A 22967-nucleotide genomic window follows, 5' to 3' on the forward strand; every position below is an offset into this window, starting at 1 on the left:
CTAGGAATGCTAATTAACCAGTGACTGGACCTTCCAGGCACTGGTGTCCTTATACAACAATCACTTGAGACACATTCATTGCACTCAAGTGATCACCATTTCACTAATTATGAGACTACTAGCACTAGCTGGCTGGACTTCTGTTGAATTAGGCCAGTAATTTTAAAGGGGGTAAATATTTATGCAGTCATTGATTTTGTAGAAATCTATTTTCACTTTTACAACAAAAGTGTTTTTTGATTTTTTTTAAAAAGCCATTTTATATTGCCCATGATTGATTTATGAAATAAAAAGGGGTAAAACAACCAATGGGGTGAATACCTTTACAGGCATTACATTTTTTGCTGTGCAGTTATGCCACAAAAATAAACAAACAAATAAATAAATACATACATAAATAGAAATCAGTCAAATAATCATATCTTATATATTTAAACAGGCTACACAGAGGCCACAGTGAAATCAACAGTCATACCTCATAAAGTATCAACAGAAGAGTTAAGTCTCTTATAAGAATGTTTTTTAACATGCTTCAAAGACATTAAAACCGGAGTTTAATGACTGTTTTTATTAACTGTGCAGTAAACATTTTTATCGCTTTTAGGAAAAATAATTTAGAGCTTTATGATCGCGCTGTTACTACACATGAGGTAAAATACACAGAATTGTCCTTTAACCGGGTCATACCATTATTGACAGATGGGGAATTTCATTAGTCAGCTTCACAACGTTGTTCTTTTTCGTTTATATTTGAAATACAGATGTGATTTGAAATTGTCTTAAGCTGGGGAATATTTTACAATTTCAAAGATCAAAACTTTATGCGATAACGAAAACCTGAAAACTAACGTGTGACGTTGTTTGGTCTCTGACTCCCCCGTACATACCCACACCTTTAGTTGGCGCCGCTAGGAACCGGCTGTGATGAGGGCCACTGAATGGAGCAAAGGAATTACCAAGTACACGTTTTAGATTTGTAAGGGAAAAAAGACGAGACCGTGAAGTGTTTCAGACATGTCTGCGAGTATAAGTGATAACCGCCATGACGGTCCCGACAGCGACGCAAAACCGCCTCGAGTCACCGCTACAACGGAATACTGCGCAAAGTTGCAGCAGTGGATGTGGCAGTACTACTGGGGGTACGCTAACTGGCAGAGCTGGTCGGCACTGACAGCTCTCCCCTTTCCTCCGCCGTGCATTTTCCCTCCGCCTGGGACGAGCTCTCAGACTCCGGTTGCACCTGTCGCGACTTCGGGGCAGCAGCAGACTTACGACCCGGCAAACTGGTACAGCTACCCTTATCCCCTCAGTTTCCCAACATCTTCTCCTCAACCGGGTGGTACCCAGTCCGGACAGAGCTCTGCTACAAGCCCGGCTGCTACAGCTGATGGTCGGACAGCCCAGCAGCAGAATGGGAACCCACCTCAGGCAGGTATGGCTGTGTTTGACTGTGAGTGGTAGTAGTAGTAGACTGTGGCCTACTTTATCCAGAATAGCCTACTGTTCAGCCTCCACTAACGTGTGAGCTTTATTCTCTGTAAGCTAGGTCATGAGTCTGATGGGAAGCAGGCTTAAGTAAATGCCCTGGTGAAAACAAGCTTATAGCTTAAAGCCAGAGTGCTGTGAGAAAACTCAGCTAAGTTTTAGAAAGAAATGTTACAAATCAAACAAATGCATTTAAAATGTTACTTAAATAAACGTGTCTTTATATTAGGAGAATATTAATAGGATAAATAATGGCCATGTGACAGATCATTAGTAGCCCTACAGTAAACGTGCAGAAATTTGATAACTATAGTTGGCTGAATTCTAAGTGGAGGTCCTTAATAGTTGCTATAGGACTCTAATGCTACATCCATTATAGATACTTGAATGCAATACTCACTATAATCACTCTCACTATACAGTATAGCTTAATACTTCTTGAATCACAATGGGATTTTATTGTTTTTTGTTGTTATTGTTGTTGCAATTTCAGATATTTATGTCATGCTTCATGAGATTGGAGTGAATTTATACATGACTATGATACTTTTTAATTAAATTATCAGATAGTACAAATAGAAATGATCCCTTATCCTTGAATTTTCTTTAATGATTTAAGTAAAGCGAAACCTTTTCTTTCTGACAAGCTATAGTTTAAATGTCTATCAATATTGGTTTCTCAGGGCTTATATCATTACTGATTATTAATAGTGTATTTGACAGATTACAGATATTTGGAATCAATATATATTTGTCATGACAAATAAAATGTACTTAATGTGACAAAAGTAAAAGTGCATGTAAAAAAATGAAAGAAAATGAGATATGTCGACATGAGAGCACCACAGCAGCAGCATGAAACAGGAAGTGAGGCTGTGTCAGTGCCACCCAGGCTTCAGTGTTGATTGGCTGGTAGTTGTGTGACATCATGCCAGTTGGATATTGTTGTTGGGCTGGGCATTTGGTGAGACTGAACAGAGTGAAAACAAAGCCAGAAGAGAAGATGAACATTGCAGTGAAGTAGCATGCCTTTTTATTGATTAATTTTATATATTATTAGTAAAAGAAACTGATAATTCACTATATGGAAAACATTGGCATTAATAATCAGCCAGGCTGATAATCTGTCTACCCGTACTATAGCTCCTGGAGAAAATAGTAACACAAGTCAGTGTTAGGGCTGTTATGGGAAAAAACAGATGTACAGTTTCTTTTTTTTTCCTCCCTTTTGTTGAATCATTAAAAGTTGTCCATATCTCGTTGATTTTTTTGTTTGATTTTTAAATGTATAATTTGTGACTTTTTTTTTAAAATCCCTGATAAAAATGAATAGATTGCTATCAAAAAAGTTGCTAAATAGTTTTGTTTTTTATGTGCTTTCACTCAACAGAGTCTTATTCGGGACATAAATAGACTATAAAAAGCAGCTGTTTAAATACAATTAAGGTGTCTGAAATCACACCCTATTCACTTTATAGTGTCCTTTAATAGTAAATGTGGAGTTTTGTTGTGGTATCTGAATTCTGAGAGAGCATCGTTATACTCTAGAATAGTAGTAAGTAGTGCGCTCACTGTATCCCAAAATTCGCTGTGAAAAATAAGTAGTGATCAAACAATAGCCTCTAACCCCTCCGTTAAGTGACGTATTAGAGTTTAATTGCGTGACAGTGATAATAACACCATTGTCTGCAGCTGAAGGTATGTCAGAAATTGTTGTTTCATTGTGTTGATGAGTGCACTGCATTTTATAGTCCACTATAGATGGCTTCTATACAGGGAGCAGGGACAGAGTGTGATTTCAGACAGCCTAGGGGCACAAACAGCCTTCGACTTCACATCATTTTTTATTTTCATCCCCAAGCAGCTCTCGCCTCATACTATCAACTCTATACAATTTGACAAATGAGGTCTAACTATAAAACTCTCACTGAGAGTGACAACCTCATTGTAACGGAATAGAAATGAGAAGTAAACACTCAAGCTAAGTTAGCACCAAAAATAAACACACAAAGTGATTTAAGCTTGATGATATGAGTGTATAAGAAAGAGCTCTCTCTTTTAATGTGTTTATTCATCTCATTTATAGGACGGGAGTACACCATCCCCTCTCCTCTCCAGAGGTTCCTCGCTGAGACAGTGGACTTCTTCATCCTGTTTTGTGTGAAGGCCACTATCGTGCTCTGGATCATGCATCTGAGTGGAATGAAGTGAGGACAAAAATCTGACACTGTTGAGAGGAAACAGGTGTTTCATTATGAGTGGACAAACCTTTTATAAGCTCAAATGATTTTTTTTTACTATCAGTGACACAAAATCAATCTTAATGGCAGCATTTTTATTATAATTACTTTAATGCCAAGCTATACTGTTTTTCATTTTAAAGGGATATTGCAAAATTTATCACGCATTTCATTGTGGAGGAGATTGACGAGAACACATCAATGGAGGACCTACAGAAGATGATGGCAGTGGCTCTGGTCTACAGAGTGCTTGTGTGCGTCTATGAGGTCAGCCATGTCATGCATTATAGCATGCTAATAGCTGCTGTGATATGTATCTGCAAAATAACCAAGTTTATAATCACTCTCTGACATTTCTTGTTCTTTATCTTTACTTTGTCATAAGTATGCACTGTAAGTCTTCAAATTAAAACTTTGTACATATTGAATATTACACTTCAAGCTGTTTAGGTCATGTTCATTAGACTTAAATGATTGTAGATGTTTAGCTTAAGGGTATCCCTTATGGTGATTTTATATGTTGATTTAAACAAATCTCTCCTTTGACGTTAGTTCCCCATTTGGTCCTTTTATGTTCAGTATAAGCTACAGCCTCACTGCAACATGCTCTTACTTAATTTAAAGAGTCAGGGTTCTTGTACAACACAACACTGCTACTCACAGAGGACAGTGATGCAACGTTGTGTGCACAATTGCCTGATATGTAATCATGCATCCTGGCTCTTGTTTGACTTGTGTGTCAGAGCTCTTGTTATCCCAGGTGAGTTATACCTCTGGGACAATCACACTTATACCATCTGGCAAATTTCCTTCATACTTGGAGTTTAACCTTATTTACACAAACATAAGAATGATTTTCACACTTTTTTATTGCTTTTGGTGACACTGTAAAATGGGTAAATCTTGTGCAGTGCGTTTGTGTTTCAAACATGCATATTGAGGAATTTTCTTTTTTTTTCTTCTCAGGTAATCTGTATTTGGGGTGCTGGTGGTGCTACACCAGGAAAGTTCCTACTCGGTCTGCGAGTGGTGACGTGTGACACATCCACTCTGATCCATCCAAACAGAGTCCTAGTCGTCCCAGCATCTAATGTTTCCCTCTCTGCGTGAGTCATCACATACTGAACTAGTTACTTTGTTGTGGGAGAAGCAAACAAAGTTTGTTGATGGATGAGTTGTTGTTTGATGAGATAGAGGTGAAATCAGGAGTTGTGGTGTATTAATTCCTCTCCAATGCATGTGTCTTATGAAATTGATGTAGTTTTTTTTTTAAAGCTTTGGTACCTTCAAATACTTCCATTATTGTAATGAATATGGATTTGTTTTAAAACAACCAATTTCCCCTGCTAATTTGTTTGTTCATCTCCATGGGAATTCACAATCTAATTTCCTCTTTTGTCTGTTTTTTTCTTCCCATTCACAGCTCTACAGTGCGCGCACTCAATAAGAACTTCTCCATTGCCTTCCTCTTCCCTGTCTTCATCACTCTCCTCTTCTTCCAGCACAACAGGACTGTGTATGACATTGTGGCAGGGACTATTGTGGTTCAGCGCAGAGGGGACAGATAGCCTTGCCTCCTGCAGCAGACTCTTGTTTTTCCACTCAGCAGGGCAATGACAAGGTGCTAGAATCACTTTGAATCAGTCACAAATGGCTAATTTCTTCTTCTCTGAATTAAACTTTGACACAACCTACACTTTGGAATGATATGGATGCAGATTTATGCCTGGCATGTTGAATCAAAAGGAACCAGATCTAGATCATGTTTTTACTGGATGACTGCACTTCATTAGAAAAAAAAAAAAAAGCTGTCTGGAAATTCTTTAAAAGTGTTTACTTTGTAAAGTAGGTTAAGCCTTGAATGGTGCTGGGAAATGTTTCCAAAAAATATTTAATTTTATTCAGATCTTAATTTGTCCTAAGTCAAAATACTATATAATAAAAATTATTTTTGCAATGCTATTAGCCCTTTTGTGTTTTGACATTAAGGGGTTTAATGCTGTTTCTAGCGGTCTTAAGCCATTAAATAAATTTTGACACGCAAAGATACTACAGTTCTGCACATAGAGTCTTAAGAGACGCATTTTCTTGAGGTCATTTCGGAATCTTTTGTCAGAAGATTTCAGAAACATTAGTCAGAAACTCAAAATAAAACTTTTACTTATACATTTTGGCCTTTCTCAAACTTTTGTCATAAATTCTTGGAAATATTCAACAAAAATTTATGTCATTTTTGGAGATTTTGTTGGAAAATTTCTAAACTTTTTACCACAAATGGCTCCTATTTTCAGTTCTCATGTAGATCAACAGATGTGACTTTCTGCTGTATAAGTTGATATGATAAGTGGACTGCAATTACAGAGCATTTTTCTAACCTTCTGAGCCCTCAACGCTCTTATACACTTTATATTGTATTTATTTATTTATTCATTTATTACAAGGGACAATGCATATCAATGAACATGGACAAAATGTGCCAGATTGTAGCTTGAGGCTTATTATGACCTGGCTTAGGCGCTCACAACAAAGAAGGGAGACAATACCATGGCAGAGTTTTAAACAAATCTTTATTGTTCAAATCAAACCAAATTAAACCAAATTAAACATTTAAATCAACCAATTCCTCTAACTAAACCAAATTAGACCTAATTGAATAATAAAATCAGGCAGTTTCCGTTCAACTGAATTAAACTGAACTAAAGAGTCTAAGAAGCCAAATTAGACCAAATTACTTAAAGTTACTTCAAATTGGAACAAATTAAATATTTACAACATGAAGTTTGTAAGTCAGTAAAGTCAGTTTTGTGGGATGTGCATGAGTGAAGATAATGTGTGTAAATGTTGTTAAATGCAAACTTAACTAAAGCTCAACCTAATCTAACATTACTAAACCAAAGTGTGGTATACCTATGGAGGCCACAGGCCACCCATTGAATGAAATAAGCTGCTTTATCAATCTGCCCATCATGATCTTTGTATCACATTCACACATTTGTGCAGTAATGGCTCTGCCTTCAGAGGCAGTTTGAGATTTCGTCTCCTACTCAAGGACGAGAAATGTTAATTTCTTACTCATATTCTGTCTTTGGATTTGTTTATCAGTGGCTCAACAAAATGAATAACTACCAATTGTCTGAAGTTCATGTTTCAGTTGACATGCCTTTTAAACATATTTTAACATTTTCTTTAGAAGTTAGTTCCAATTTGTTGCAGTTCAGAAAAAATGAGCACAGATTTGATTGTAGTCTTAACTAAAGCCTTTATGAATGTAAAAACAATGCTAGGAGATTTTTATAAGCTCGAATTAATAATGAATTTTGTAAAATAGTTCAATTGTAGTGTTGATCATTTTCAAACATGATTAATCTGCTTTATTGTCTGTATGATTAACAGATAGCCAATGACTTGTGTGTTACATGATCGATGAACAATAATGAAGTCTTAATCATATTTGATAAACGGCCTCAGAATATCCTTTTCTTTGTACTCGAACAAAACATTCAAATTCTGATTAAACTAATTTTGCACTTATCTTTTAAAGTTACAGAGCCAATTGTGTTAAGGCCTAAATAAAGTTGCTGATCTAGCATTTAGAAAATTAAACTTCTTTGCCAAAGAGATTACTGCTGAAGATTAAATGAAATATTCCACAAAGGCTTCCTCTTTTACATCCTCATTTAAAGACTCATGTCCCATAGCTTAAATTAAAGTTTAATTGGTTCCCCTGATTGGTCCTAAGGGGTACAAAATGTTTCTAATCGCCTTTTTCTGGGCAGCAGCTGTGCACAGGAAATATTTAAATGTAGTATCAAAAAGACGAAGAAGTGTGGGTTGAGTTTGTTGAATTTAAATTATTGACACAGGGGGGTCCACTGTTATCTATGGAGACTGAACAAAGGCTTTTTTATAGTTCTAACATTAAAACAGCTTACATATAATAAAAAAGTACCATAATTGATGGGATGTTTTAAGAACACATTAAGAAATCAATTTTCAGTGTCACACCTGAGCCTTTGAGTTTCTGAGCTGCAACAAATACAGGATTAAAGGGATTATTTTTACTTTAAAGACCTTTAAAGGACACTACACACACTGCTGCGACACGTGTGATGCACACCTTAATGTCAATATTTGACTTTCAGTCTGCAGGCACTGTTAAAGCTGAACAACAACTTCCAACTTTCACTGAATCATGACAACAAACATCCAAACTCTACTATCAGGATGTGATTAAATCTATTATGTATGATTGTTATTATTCCCTTAATTTAATTTCTTTTATACTGACAGTAAATATACAGTTATCCTCTGGTATGGCTGAACTCTATGGCAGCTTTGTCGGTTGTAACCACACGGGGGCGACATTAGACAATGCTGTCTGACACATATTGTGGTCCAGTGACAGCCAGTGGAAATAGAATTTAGTTACTTGATAAAAGCCGAATTGAAAATGTGTTTTTGCACATAGTTTTGTTTAAAACACCTGCTGATGTCCATAAATACATACCTGCACCTGTACCTAGCTTCATGTCCTCACACCTGTCTGAATGTCATCACTTTGGAGTTTCTTTTACCATGAAGTACTCTCATAAAAGTGTTAAACAGCTAATGATGTGCACACATCATAAACACACATTTCTGAGAGACTCCCCTTATAATCCTCAGACAGCTTTTACTTTCCCCAGTGACTTTTCCAGTCACGCTGAGTGTTACAAGTGTGGGAGAACCCTTTGGGCCACAGGTCATGCAAGGTTATTTACTTGGATAAACAATGGAACAACTTAGTGATGCTTTTACTAGTGTGAGGACTTTGCCTAATTAACTCGAACCAGACTGTGGAGTCAAGCCTGTCACATGAAATTATTCCAATGAGACCAGGAAGAAGAGATGAAAGGATGAAAGAATGAGAGAAATTGCTAAAGTGAAAAAAAAGCTGAGTCTATTAGTTATGGTAGAAAACTGTATTTTCAGTTGACTTTGTTAACCATAGTAAAAAGCTGTGGAGAAAACAATCTTAAGGGTCTTCTAGGAGTTAAATTATTGTGCGCATGCAACATTACTGAAGTACAGGGCTGTTTCATGTAACAGCAAGCTGACTTTAAACAGAAGTAATTACCTATACATGGGAAGTTGTGTGCTTAATAACAGCAGGATCGATGCCAAAAAATGTTATTTAGCTGGTCATGTAATGCAGAAAGCACAGTAATACAAAAACATGAGACTGACTGAGTTAAATTTAGCTGAGGCTGTTTTCAATTGTGACTGACTTTATGTCTACATGTTAAAGTCTGTCAGTCTTACACTTTTCCCCTTAAGTTTGTTAAGTCGCACCTGATGTTGTTTAGAGTTGTTTGCATCAATCCAGACTTGAAAATGATCATTTTTACCCAGAACCACCATGTGGGTAAAACTCACCCCATAGAAAAGCCTTAGTTGCCGCTCAATTTTATTCCACACCTGTAAATAAACAACAGATGTTGCTTTGGAAACGCCTTCTGTCTTTTGCATCACCACTTAATTAAAAGCTGTAGACTAGCCTTTATGGATATATGTTGATACTTTGAGTGAAGAAGAATCTAATGGTGGGGAAGTTTAAGGACTGAGTGTTCAGGGAGGATGATCCATTTCTCTTTCTGAAGTTAATCAGCTGTTTGTTGTCTGATTAATGAAATTCTCTTGATAACTCTTTTTGAAAATCAGTGCACGTTAATAACGGATACATTTTACCAGCTGGCAGGTTAAAGTATACAGAGACCCCAAGGGGTTCAAGTGTGTAAGGTACAGTATAGTGTATAACTTTTTATCCAGTAAATGTAACAATTTGGCACCAGACCGAAACAAACATCCTCAGTTCACAGTCTCCCCTCGTCCCTCAGCATTCTAATGAGTGCAGTTGTTTGTTGATCTCTCATACCAAATATGCATCTCAAAAAATGATTCATTTGTAACCCTACCTGTGACAAAACTCCACCATTGTGCCACTCCAGAGAGTGGCTAAGTGGGTTGGGCTGTCGCTCTTCCTCTATGTGTTGGCAGGGCTGATGGTTAGAGTTAGGGTCACATGTAAAGAAGCACGTCTGAGACATGTTTGAGCTGCTGAGTGAAACATAAACTAAACTGAAGGAAGTGTCTTCCTGTCAGTATGAACACAGAGCTGAGAACAACAAACCCAAAGGGAGTTAAACTTCACTTTTCAAAAAAAGTCTTTAGTCTGGGATATATTAAGTTAGGATAAATAGACATTTGTTGTATAAATGCTAAATATTTTGTGTATCATATATAACTACTTAATTAGAATAGTTTTTTTTTTTTTTTTTTAACCACTTTTACCTTTTTGCCTTCACTATTGATTGTTGCACTGATGCTTCCTTTTTTATGGATCTGGTCTGTTCAGTAACAACTTCTTCCGTACTATGTAGACAAACTTATGTAAGTTCATTGAGAAACACAACATAGAAAATTAGTTCTCAGAAGAAAAGTAACAGAACAAATATTAATTTGTTGTTGCAACATGTTATTATGAAGTGGCTCAAATTTGGCTTCAGCATGGTAAGGCCATGGTTGATCACATGACCCACCAAATTTGCACGCATTTCATTGGAAATATTGCTTGCTGCCATCTTCCTCATGACCCCCCTGCCCTTATTGGCCTCCTCTTTCTCTCACTCTACCTCCTTCTCTGTGGTCTTATCGCTCCATGATCTTGCCAAACATTGATATTAGTCCCTTTAGGGCTTTTTTTTATTGAAATAAATGAGGGAAGCTTTCTTCCAGGATTGCACAGAAGCAACAGAAGTGAGATTAACTGGTAATCAGAGGGTTGCATTTTTAAAACAAAGTGTATTTAATGGTGAAATTATTGTTAGAGGCTGATTTAGGAGTACTTTAAGAGTGAGAAAAATGGAATTGTTTTGAGTGGTGTGGAGTCATGTTGTTGATTCATTTTTCATAATTATGTGCATAGTTCCCTTTCTGGTGTGTATATGATAGGGAAAACTGTAAAATGGAACCCTTTACTCCTAATTTGTAAGTCGTAACTGAGGTGTATGTCCTCAAAACTTTTGGAAAGTCTTGTCACCTTTAATTTAACACCTGGAAAGTTAGACTTTATGCCAGTGGCCGACCCAGGAGGGGGCTGGGGCAAAACAATAAAAAGGGCACCCTTGACGAATTGCTGCCAGGACCTGGAAGCAGAGCATGAGTCAAGGATGCAGGCGATAACAGTGCAAACAAAGATGAGTTAGCTGGCCAGTGGCAGGCAGAAGCACTGGCAGCATGTAGGAGGCACTGCAAGAAAAAAAGCACAACAAAGTATTAGGAATTCCAAAAAGTCAAAGAAAAAGATCACTTGTAAATCACACTGGATCTGGGGTTGAGAGAGCCGGTTAACTCTCATGTCACTGAAGTGATATTCTGGCATCAGAAGGTGTCAACAAGAGGTGGTTAAGATGAGATCTTAATTGGCCAAAAATTGGCTGCAGCTGCAACTGCCCAGTGCTCCTGCTCTCCCCAACCAGCCTGCAGTGGGAGATTGAGCCTTCTCTCCAACACAACAAAACCATCTAAACACAGAATCTAAAAAACAGGAGATCAACCATGATAGGCAACATAGGGTAAGGCACCAGCTGACAAGAAGATGTCAAACATTTATGGTGATTGGTGAAATAATTAGAAATCCTTATTTGAATGTTTTTATCATGCGAGTATACTCTGTGACTGTCATTGTGTGACCGTTGAATGATCATCAGGATGACTCTTTGACTTGTGATTGGTCATCAGAGTAACTTTTTTACTGTTGGGTGGTCATCAGGGCAACTCTGTGACTCATAGTAACTTTCTGATGTTTTTTGATCAATCTGATTTTTTCATAAAAAAACTTGCAAATTTTAAAATACGTGTTAATTTTCTTCAATAGGGTTATCCAAGAGGGCACTCTCCCTGTGCTTTTCCAATCATTAGGGTCCCAGGGAGGTTGTTCACCAGTGCTATGTACCATTTTCCATCATGCTTTTACATTACAGACACCTCTCACAGTTCGTTCAGCTTGTCAGACTGAAGCTCTACGATAGTAAAAATGATGACTCATACAAGCAAGCAGTGTTATTCAGGGACAACATAAACAAACTAAAGCGGAACTTACACATCTTTAGATTTGCAAAAGTGCTGTGGAGCTGAATTTTCTATGAGCCGTGCTCATGTAAGATTAGCCAGGGGCCTATTTTGTCTTAAAGTCCCAGCAGGAAGACTCAACGTTCAGTCGTCTCTCCTAAGAATGGTGAGTTTTTAAATAGCAACCATTAATCCTTATGAATTAGTAATCGTCACCAGTCTCTTGCCAACTTTCGCACTCTGACACACACACAATTGAAATGAAAGGCACAAATTACAGCCTAAATTCAGTGCTTTTGTCTTATATTTTGTTGTCTTTATCTGCCTTTGGACAATGTTTAACCCCTTTTTTAACTTTTCCTCATACTTTACTTTTTAATTCTGCTTTTTCAGGGATCAGAAGATCCTCTAAGAGCTTGCAACCTCGCCCACATGTGCCCCGATACAAACAAGAAGTGGTAGAACTTATGTTAATGCAGATTCTGAATTATAAATGTGTTACATCTTCCATAAATTTCCAGCTTGTAGAACTAAGATATGGGTAAAAAAGTACAAAACCCTTTAAATGGCTTTGAGGCAGCAAGAAAATGAGCTTTCTGTTGTATAATCTCTGTGCATGGAGATACAAAAAAAAAAAACTATCCAAACATTTTGTTAACCATTGTGCATGAATTTAAAAGTTCATCACAGCATTTTGTCCTTCAGTAGCAAGTTTTTGTGCTGAGAGTCATGAGTTGTTCTCTGTGCCAGGGAACTGAGAGAGGCTTAGCAATAATTACGCCTCGAGTGGCTCTGATACAAATTTCACAGGGAGACAGAGTGGAGAGAGAAAAGCGACAGAGAGTGTGAGACACAGAGAGGGATTAAGAGAGAGACAAAAGCCCGAGAGGGAAAGGAAAGGATTGGAGAAGGGACTTTGAAACGAGAAAAGAGAGAGAGCGCGAAACGGGAAGAGGAGAGGAGGAAAAGAGAGAGAGAGAAGGAGAGAGTGAGAGGCTGAGGGACACCATGCTTGAAAATTCTCTCTGATCTTTGAGCCGTGGGACCAGAGGCGATGGAATACCCTGCAGAACTCTATTAAAATTCACCCAGCTCTCACTAAAGCTCTCAGTTATTATACAAGAGATGCCCTGCACAGCTCAGCTTTCTCTGTTTGCTCTCTGTCGCACATACACAGAACAAGAGCACACACACAGAAGACAGACACATGCAGTACACACCCATCCACTCACACAGACATAACTAAAGTTATTCTCACTGACAGACGAAGACAGAAACTTAGGGACAACGCTTTAAGACTTCAAAATGTGTCATACTTAAAGCTCCTGTGAAGAACTTTTGGTTTGTGTTCATTCTGGCACCCCCTGCAGACAAAATTGAATCTTTTTCTGATCTTGTCCTCTTCATGTGTAATGTTTTGTATGCCTTTGTAAATGGACAGTGTAGAGTTTTGAACTGGGGAGAAAGGGGGAAATGCATGCAGGAAAGGAGCAATGAGCCTGTTTCAATCCTGTCTACCCCTATAGTTCCTCATTGTTACTGATGGTCATTAAAGCACATCAATATCAATTCCAAGATATTTTATAATTAGTTGAAATCTTCTCACTTGAGCTTTAAAATAGAAAAACAGAGCTGGGTGACTAAAGATAGCAGGTATTAAAGGGATAGTGCAGACCTTTTAAAGAGGGGCTGTTTGATTACTTATTAACAAATGCATTATTTGTATCTTTGGTGGACATTGGTGACATAAAGGCATCTGGGGAAGGGGGTATTATCTACCATAAGGAAATCCCCTTGGATACCCCTATGGTAGATCAAATCAGAAAAAGTTCCCTCTTGGCTGCCCTACCAGAGAAAATACCTAACAAAGAACCCCCAAGGGTGCCCTTCCATGGGCAAAGTAATCTTTAGGCTGCTCTTTCAGTGGATAAAACTTGACAAAGTGTCAAATAGGTGCTACTCAGGAGGACAAAACATGATAAGGTGCCCTTCCAGTGGATAAAATTAGATAAATTGCCCTCAAGGGCCCCTTCAGAGAACAAAATGTAATAAATTTCCCAGGCTGCCATCCTGGAAAAAACAGGTAACAAAGTGGAATACCCTTTCAGAGAAAAGGTGGTCTTTAGGCTGTCCTTCCGGGGGACAAAACTCGACAAAGTTCCCTTTAGGCTTCCTTCCTGGTGATAAATACCCAACAATGTGTCCTCAAGGGTGCCCTTCTAGTAGACAAAATGGGATAAAGTTTCTTTTAGGCTGACCTCTGGTAAAAAAAAAAAAAATCTTACAAAGTGCCCCCTAGGATGCCGTTGCAGTGACAAAGTGCCCTTGGGTGACCTTTCAGGGGACGAAACTTGACAGACTTGCTTCATGGGCATCCTTTCATAGTACAAAATGTTATCAAGGTGTCCTCTAGGGTGAATTTCCATTGGAAAATACCTAAAGTTACCTCCACAGTGCCTTTCAAATGGACAAAACATGATAAGTTCCCTTTAGGCAGCCCTCCTGGTATAGAAAATCTAACAAAGTGCATCCCCAGGAAGCCCTTGACAGCGTGACAAAGTGTCCCCATGGGTGCCCTTCTGGTGGACAAAACATGATAAAGTACATAAAGTGCCCTCTGGGGTGTCCTTACAGTGGTCAGAATGAGACAAACTCATTCTCATGAGCGCCCCACTAGTGGACAAAATGAAATAAAGTGCCTTAGGATGCCCTACCAGAAGATTTAACCAGAGGGAACCTGTCAAATAATGGAGAAGAGCATACAGACATCCTCACTCGTCAAACTTTGTGAAATAAATGAATAAATGTGTGTTTCTTTTGTTTTGTTCCAAAGCGATGTAGTTGTTATAATCATGCTGATTCATAGACAGATGGCATGGCCTTGGAGAAAAGAAAGAGAGTAATGAATGAATGAATGAATGAATGTTGAAGACCTCTAATCTCTTCCATTGTGTCACCACAAAGGGCTGCTGCTTCAGCCAAAGACTGTTTATTCTCTTAGGAATGAGAAAAAGGACCATCTTAAAACATATTGATGATATCTTTTTTTATAGTGTTCAAAAATATCCTTCAAGAACAGTTTTGTGTTTTGATATTTTATGTCTTTAAAATGTTCTGATGATTTCTGATTTTAGACAGTAGCTGTAAATGTGGATGTGGCCTCAAACCCTGCTGTGATTGGAGGTATTTGAACTCAAACTGCATGTGTTTTCACTTCATTTGATTACAAAAACTAAACTAGGTGCATTTCATCCAAAACTACACACTTGTGCACACAAACTCAATGGACAGTTTGTGATTCACCTTTTACTACTCTACTGCACATATACTCTCAGTCTGACCTGATCAGCTGATAATGTATTTGAACTGTTTTGTTGGATGTCATGCCCCACCCTCATTCCAGGTCTGTGAAGTCTTTCCACACCTGCAACAGATCTGCCTTGACCAGCCTTTTCTGGGGCATCTGCCTACATCTGTTCTCATAATAAGAAGCAGTTATTTGCCAGTCACTGAAAAAATGCATGAAAGTGTGCTCATAAAGCTTGTTATACTTGATCATCTTCAGGTAACAGTTTCAGGCCTGCTGTGACTGACAGACAGCTCCTATCCAGAGAATAAGAAGCTGCTAAGTGTGACATCAGATGTTGGGACATATCTGTAACCTCCCCTGTTGAGTGAGTATAAATTTACATTGCATGAACAGACAGTTGTGTGTGTGTTTGCACAGGCTGTTCTCCGTATCACCCAGCAGAGGGAGTTCCCTTTTTGAGCCCACTCTCCTCCTATTGGTTCTCCACAGCCCCAGTGTCGGAGGCGGCTCAGCCAATCGGCACTCTTCTGGGCCACAAACATCTGAAGTAGTAATAATGTGGAATGTGCTGGCTCGGCATGAGCTGTCAACTAGAGCATGTAGTACTATACTATATGTGGAGAGAGAGGGAGGGGACGAGCAAAGGGAGGAGGAGGAGGAGGAAGTGGTGCGATGACAGAGCAGAAGTCTTATTGTGCTGAGTGTTAATGTGTGTCTGTCTCTGTGTGTACAAAGCAGTGCTGTCAGCTGTTCTGTGTTGCCCAACATCCATAAATGTGCCCCACCCTCCCTGCCTCTCCCTCTTATGGACTCACACACTTTATTTTCTCACATGTTCACTCTTGCACAACTTGATTCCATACACCGTTGTTAACAATTGAAGTGTGCGTCATCTCAGTTTGAAGCGTTTTTGATTTGAGGGCAGACATTCCCTCACTGTCTGTAGCGTGAGTGTTTGTGTGTGTAAGAGATTAATATCAGCGTACTGAACATGCAGTTCTGAGGCGTGCATTTAATCCCTCAGTAGACTCTACAGGGCAAAGGCTGTGTTGATGCATGGCAGCAGGTTATACTAGTCCATGCTTGACACAGAAGTTTCAGGCTCCAGACCCAGGTAGCCTGCAGTGACCCAGGATTAATGCATCCTCAGCTGAGGTCTCAGCAGACCCACTGCCTGGTTCCCCCTACTGGAGATATGTACTGTATGCCAGGATGGTCATAGATACACAGATCTAAAATAATCTCTGACAGGCAGGCTGTGTTGGCTCAATGTTTTCAATATGCAGATAGTGTTTCATGATCAGAGCAGGCATTCAAGCAGGATATGATGTGCATGTTTAACTGTCTGAGGAGGTGACAGTGGTCATGGTACTTTCTTGATGGTACAGCCTAAATTCAAAAAAGCTGGGGTGCTGTGTAAAGTGTAAAATGCATATATGTAAAATGCATTTACTTTCCAGCATTGATAGTGCCTTTTCAGATGTTTAAGCTGCCCACGTCATAGACACTAAAGCAACCCTGCACCATCTGAGTTGCAGGCTTTTGTTGATGATCCTCTCCTCTTTGGTCTGCAGAGATCATCTAAAGTTATCAAAAGTATTTCACTTTTAGATGCACCTGACCACAGAACAGTTTTTCCATTTTGCCTCAGTACATTTCAAATGAGCTTTGGCCCTGAGACAATGGCATTCCTGGATCGTGTTCACATATGGCTTCTTCTTTGCATGATACAGCTTTAACTAGTATTTGTGGACGGCACAGACAATGGTTTCTGAGCCCATGCAGTGATCTCCACTACAGAATAATGCATGTTTTAATGCAGTGTCACCTAAGGGCCCAAAGATCACAAGCATTCTTCTGCCTTGTCCCTTTCACACAGATATGTCCAGATTCCCTGAATCTTTTGATGATATTACACACTGTAGATAGTGGGATATTCAAAGTATTCTCAACTTTTGGTAGAGGAACATCTTTCTGAAAATTTTAGATGCAGTTGGCGCATCTTGTTTGAGTGACAGATGGATTGACAGGCAGAAGCCATGTTTCTGTCAACCAGAATCCTAGCTAGCTAGATGACAGGAAGTCAGGCTTGGTGGGCGGGCCGTTAGGTTGATTCAAAGTTCGGTTGAGTCTGCGATTTTAAATATGGAGCCAGCCGTGGACTGGCTTCAAAAGCAGTTTGAATCTGCCTATTGTAAGCAGACGGCTGACGTCACACAGGGTTTGTCCAATTCTTTCTACAGTCTATGAGATAAACATTGCCCCAAAATATTTTCAGCTGTTTTCAAAGTCAGAGAAATCCTTAATCTTTACGTCCATGTCTTGTCATGGCCACCATCATTACAGCGATGACATGTTTACCATGGAAACAGAGGAACCTTGCTTTATCTAATTCATGTCTTGTGCTGTTTAATTATGATGATCAACGATTATTCTCTGTCATCGACTGTGCACACTATCACCCATGCTTCTTCAACATGTAACCCCATCCCTAATGATCCATTACTGTGTTACTCCATAAAGCACTTCCAAGCCAAGCAGAGATGCACCAATCAGTACCACCCACTTCCACCCCTTCTTTTGTAGTTCAACAAAAACTACACATACTATTAGGTGTATTTATTAAACAGTAAACCGCCATTTTTGTTTCATGGTTGAAATTTACATTATGCAGGAGAAAAGCTGTTAAAAGTGGCCCTCTTGGTTCAAAAGGTACTCCCAAAACATTTTTGAGATTGCTCGCAGCATGAACCAGGCCCCTTTGGGTCACCCTGTGAACCACAAAGGCCTGGGGCAAGAAGCTTGGTTGTTGATGTGAACAAAGCCAGTAGCTCATGAACCAATAACACTTATTTTAACAGCTTTTCTCTCTTATTATTAAATTTATCCATGAAACAAAAATGGTGCCTTACTGTTCACAATTTTTTCTTAAACAAAAATTGTCTCTAATTGTAATCTAATTACATTCTGAGAGTTTAAACACTGAACGTTGTTACAAAAACTTGCTTGCATTCTTGTTTTTTTGGCACAGACTAAAATAAAACGGCATGTTTTTTCCTGTCATGAAACACTAGTTGAATAAATGGAAAAAGCACAGTAGAGAAAACAATATATAGTCAGCTGTTTTTCTTGGAGTAATTGTAGTAAAAATGTATTACACAGTTCATTTATACTTCTGACCAGGATGTATTGACATTGGATTGGTCACTTTAACTTTTGCTGAAGTTCTACACAATTGTAAACAGTATCTTTATTCATGTGCTTGTGCATCTGTCAAACTAGTATCAGAAATTCAATCCCTGTTGGCAGTGTAACGATCTAATGGCTCATAATGTAGGCCGTTGACTGACAGCATGTGTTAATGCAAGGTCAGCTATGGAGGTTTGCTGTCACAGTAAGAGAACTGAAAGTCATGACACTCACAAACAGAGACATAAGAGCAGACATAGCATATATATAACTTTACACAATGTTCTGTGTGGGATTGACTCATTGACTGGAAAACAAGGACAGCAAAAGAGCAGGAGAGAAGGGAAGCCAAAAGATGTAGCTGCTGACTGTCTGCAATATGGGTCATAAACCCCACATCCTCTATTTATTGTCTGATGTAAAAAAGAGGAGAGGTAAGGTCATGATTGACAGCTTTGTTTATAAAAGCTTGTCACAAAACTTACAGAAGTAGAGCAGGACACTGCGAGGCAAATGCAATTGAGAAACTCATTCTACCACTGTTGACAACAAAAGAAAAGAGTCCAACTAAGTGCTAACCTTGCAAAGCAGATGGATACACCCTTTTCCTTGTTTCTCACTCGCGAATCCATCTTGCAAACCTCCCAACTGAACCGTTTGGGCCTGGTTACAGAGTGACAGGACCAATCAGCGACTGGGGCAGTACTTTCAGGCGCAGCAGAGTTGTGACGTAAACAAGGAGCAGCAAGAGCTGGTCCAGTTATGGAGGAAGAGGTTAGCGTGGATGCTGCTAAAGTGCCAGTTTTATCAGAACTTGACAACATTTCTTCATTAAAAGAAGACCAAAGAACAGCAGCAAGTTGTTTTCTTTTCAAAAACAACAAAAGTCAAGTACTTACATGTCTATAGTCGCCATGTTTCGCGTTATTCCTCGGTAGCTGCGCACACGCAGCTTGATAGCAGCTACGTCACGTGTTTTGTTGCTTTGATTGGCCCGTAGAGATGTGATAGAACGTTCATCCATCACTCTGAGTTTTTTTCAAATCCTCTGCCTTTTCTTGAACGTTTCCATTTGAAGCTTTCCCAGATGGATGTGTGAAACAAATCCATCTGGCGTGTCAGGTTGGCTAAGTGCACAGTGTTCCTGAAAAAGCTGGGACTAGCTTTCTCTTGAAACTAGAATAGAGACTCTGTGCATGCTCAAACTAACACAACTCTACCCTCCTTTATGGGTGGGCCAGACCACGCGTTCTTGTCTCTTACTACTACTAGTACTAATACTAGTTTTTTTTGGTGGGTTGAATTTATCACTGACGCACCCTAAGCGTCACTTGAAATGACAGTACCAACCAGGTTTATTATTAATTTCAACTCGATATAAATTACAGAAAAAAATCCCAGAATCTTTTGTTTTGGTTAAAAATTGGTATAACAGCAAAAAGTTAATGTCAAGTCCTGCTGGCAACACCACAAATGTGATCCTGACCAATAAATATGCTGTCATCATGATGTTATTTGCTGTCTTTGCAACAGTGCATGAATGACTGAGAAGGAGGGTCAAAGAGTGTCAGTCTATACAGCTGAAGCGCTGTGATGCTAGCGGTCTTATGCACTAAAATGAAGAAACAAAGAAATAAGCTTGTCATGATTTATGAAGAAGAGGATAATATCGACTGGCTTTCCTCCAGATACAACTTGAGGTACGAGCACAATAACATGTCAAGAACATTAGCCCAGTTGTCCTGGCTAAATATGGTTACGGGTGCTGGCTAAACTAGCTTTGCTGTGAACAGAAGGTCCCCTGGGGGGACTAAAAATAGCCCTTTGGTCAGCACCAGGATACATGTTATTGACATCAGATTAGGGTGTAAAACTAGACAGAAAATGCAAGAAAAAGGCTGACATGTCTGTTTTGTCAAATCAGAGTTGTTGGATATTCTGGACACAGAATTGATTATGTCACACTTAAAGAGCGTTTGTCGCGTTTGTAGAGTTTCCAACATTCATATTCAGGCCGAGATGTTTGAGGTTAGGTGGCTACAACACAGTTGAACTGCACTGACTGAGTATCTTTAAATTTCATTAGTAAGTCAGCAGGGCAATATATCAGCCCCTGTGGCCTGAGTATTTTGGCTTCAGTTTTGTACAGGGAGAGATTTTGTTGATGTGTTCTCCATATTTATGTAGCGCTTATGATCAAGATACAAAAGGCCTTTGTATCTGGTTGTTTGTTCAGTTTTGCTTTAGTAACAAGCTGGCTAAAAGCCTTTATACCAAGCAAACGTTTGATAAAGATTTATTCACATATGTCTAAAAATGTACTAAATCAACTCTAGCAGGCTGGATCTAAAAGGCTACCATGCTTGTGCCCTTCCCAGTCCATTTCAGATAAGCACCTTTTTTATCTGCCACTCTCAGCAATTGAGACACTAACCAGATATAGTAGTCATCACAATCCATAGCTTGATACATCATCCATCATAATCAGCTTGTGTATTAGGAGGATGTCCAGTGTGAGCTGTTTGTGTGACTGTGAGGTGAATTATGCCCCTGTCCCAGTTGTGTACATGTAATTATTCAACTGTGTTTGGAGTACACTGCCAAAGATATTTATAGCATTTGGAAAACCCTTTCTTTTCCACTGTAAATGAGTCATGAAGCACGCTCCAGCACACTCACACAGACACACAAAAGAGGAAAGCATCAGCTGCAGAACATGACTCAAACACTCAGGCTATTTGGAAAGTCAGTGAGTGTAAGCCTTTATTAAGTTGCTGAGGCATTTGTTGGAGACAACATGCCCTATATTTTGTACTTCAGCTTTAAATCAAATGTTGATACTGAGACGAGCTAATGATGCACAGTCAGGCCTTAACAGTGTTGTGCAGTTCCAGCCACTAAACTTAAAAGAGACTGCATAATTGAAAATCCTGAGAACTGAGAAACTGAAGAGGAAGTAGTCTATAAATAGAGACTAAAGGTGGTTTGAAAAGAAAAAAGAGACAGAAAACATTGCCTGAACAGCAGTAGCCCTATTATTGCAGAGATACAGTCCTCAGAATGACTTCCTTACTGTTTTAAAACACATTTAAACATAATGAAGCTGAAGCCCATCAGGAGATCCAAATGTAGCCTGACAATAAGAAACCATTTTAGTCTCACTTGATTTTAGCTCAAATGAGAGATTGATTGGAAGAGATGTTGAATAAGAGAAGGATGCACAACAAATAAGAGGCTGCCGATGTTTGTTCATGAAAATAAAACTGCTATGTCATGTCAAAGTGAGTGAGGAAATGGCATTTTCATGTAATGCTTTGTTAAGAGGTTTGACCATCTTTTCTACACGGATGATTGTCTACTTAACTGATATGTAGGAAAAACTTGATGCTTTTGATGTTTTCAGATTTTGCTTGGTGGGGAATTGTTAGGCTACCAGTAGTCTTCCCATCACAGTTCATTTCCATTTCCATCGTAGTCTATGAAGGAATGAGTTGTTTAATACTGAAGTAGTAAACAGACAGTTGGACATGGGCCAAAATGCCTCTGAACGCCACCAAGGTGTAGCAAGATGTTGCCTTGCTGGTCAGGTAGCTTGTTAGCTGGTTTAAGCATAATACCACAAGATTTGATAGCTGATGCATCCACTGGTATCAATGTGAAGTACTATCACACTACAACCACTTGTACTACCACTACAACCACAATGTTACCTAGCTAGCTAGGTTTAACATCGCTTTAGCTCAACATGTTTGGCCTTGCGAGATTTGGTGGCACAACTTTTGGCACCTAACTTAAACTCCTTCCCAATTAGTTTGATATTTATGTGTAAACTAGACTATTTTATGCTGCCATCAATTTTACAAACATCATATATAAAACAAACTGTAGGGTGATGAGCTACATAGCTACAGCTAGTTCCAAAATCTCATTCTGGTGACTTAAGGGTGAACATTATCTGCATTAGTTTGTTGCCAACAAACATAACCACGGGCACATAACTAATACTAACATCATGTTTGTTTGATTTCAAAAAATACAACTAAAAATATGTGGTGTTTGACTCCTACTACATTTACTTCAACATAAAACACAAACATCTGCCATGGTTTAGTTGCCAAACCTTACCATTCCTTTGTGAAGAAATCTACTAATCAGATCTTTAATGTGATGGTAGAGTGGAATCAAAAGTTTCCTGAGAGGGGTCTGACTGAAGATAGAAGCTCCCAGATGCTCCTCCTGCAGACCACTTCTGTGAGACACACCCAACCATCAGGACATGAGTGACGTAATTTGCAGACATAAATGATTAGAAGTGGTGACATAAATGGTAGCTGTTAGCTTTAGCTCCATTAGTTTTACCTATTTAGCAAAAGATAATGTAGCTACACCAGCTATGTAGTGAACATTTCTGTTTTAACCAACTTATTAACATTAATTTTGGCAATGTTAGCTTAAGCAAATATAGCTAAAGCTAACATAGCAATGTAAGCTATATAGATAACGTAGCTACATAGCAAAGAAATCCTTAGTAACATTAGCCTTAGCAATAATAGCTTTAGCAATGTAAGATGACATAGCCTTGTCTACATTAGCTGCATTAGCGTTCTTTTGGACAAGAGGACAAGCTTTTTTTC

The 22967-nt window shown here is 38.8% G+C and overlaps 1 protein-coding gene across 1 annotated transcript; it reads left to right on the top strand.

Annotated features, from left to right (window-relative positions):
* Positions 1-925: 925 nt before the first annotated feature.
* On the top strand, positions 926-5615 carry fam8a1a (family with sequence similarity 8 member A1a). Its single transcript, XM_041809650.1, has 5 exons — positions 926-1432; positions 3572-3692; positions 3869-3992; positions 4692-4831; positions 5149-5615. The coding sequence occupies exons 1-5, from the start codon at positions 1015-1017 to the stop codon at positions 5291-5293; spliced, it is 948 nt and encodes a 315-aa protein (XP_041665584.1). The 5' UTR covers positions 926-1014; the 3' UTR covers positions 5294-5615.
* The last annotated feature ends 17352 nt before the right edge of the window (positions 5616-22967 follow it).

The sequence above is a fragment of the Cheilinus undulatus genome, linkage group 16 (assembly GCF_018320785.1).
Source record: "Cheilinus undulatus linkage group 16, ASM1832078v1, whole genome shotgun sequence".
Lineage (NCBI taxonomy): Eukaryota > Metazoa > Chordata > Actinopteri > Labriformes > Labridae > Cheilinus > Cheilinus undulatus.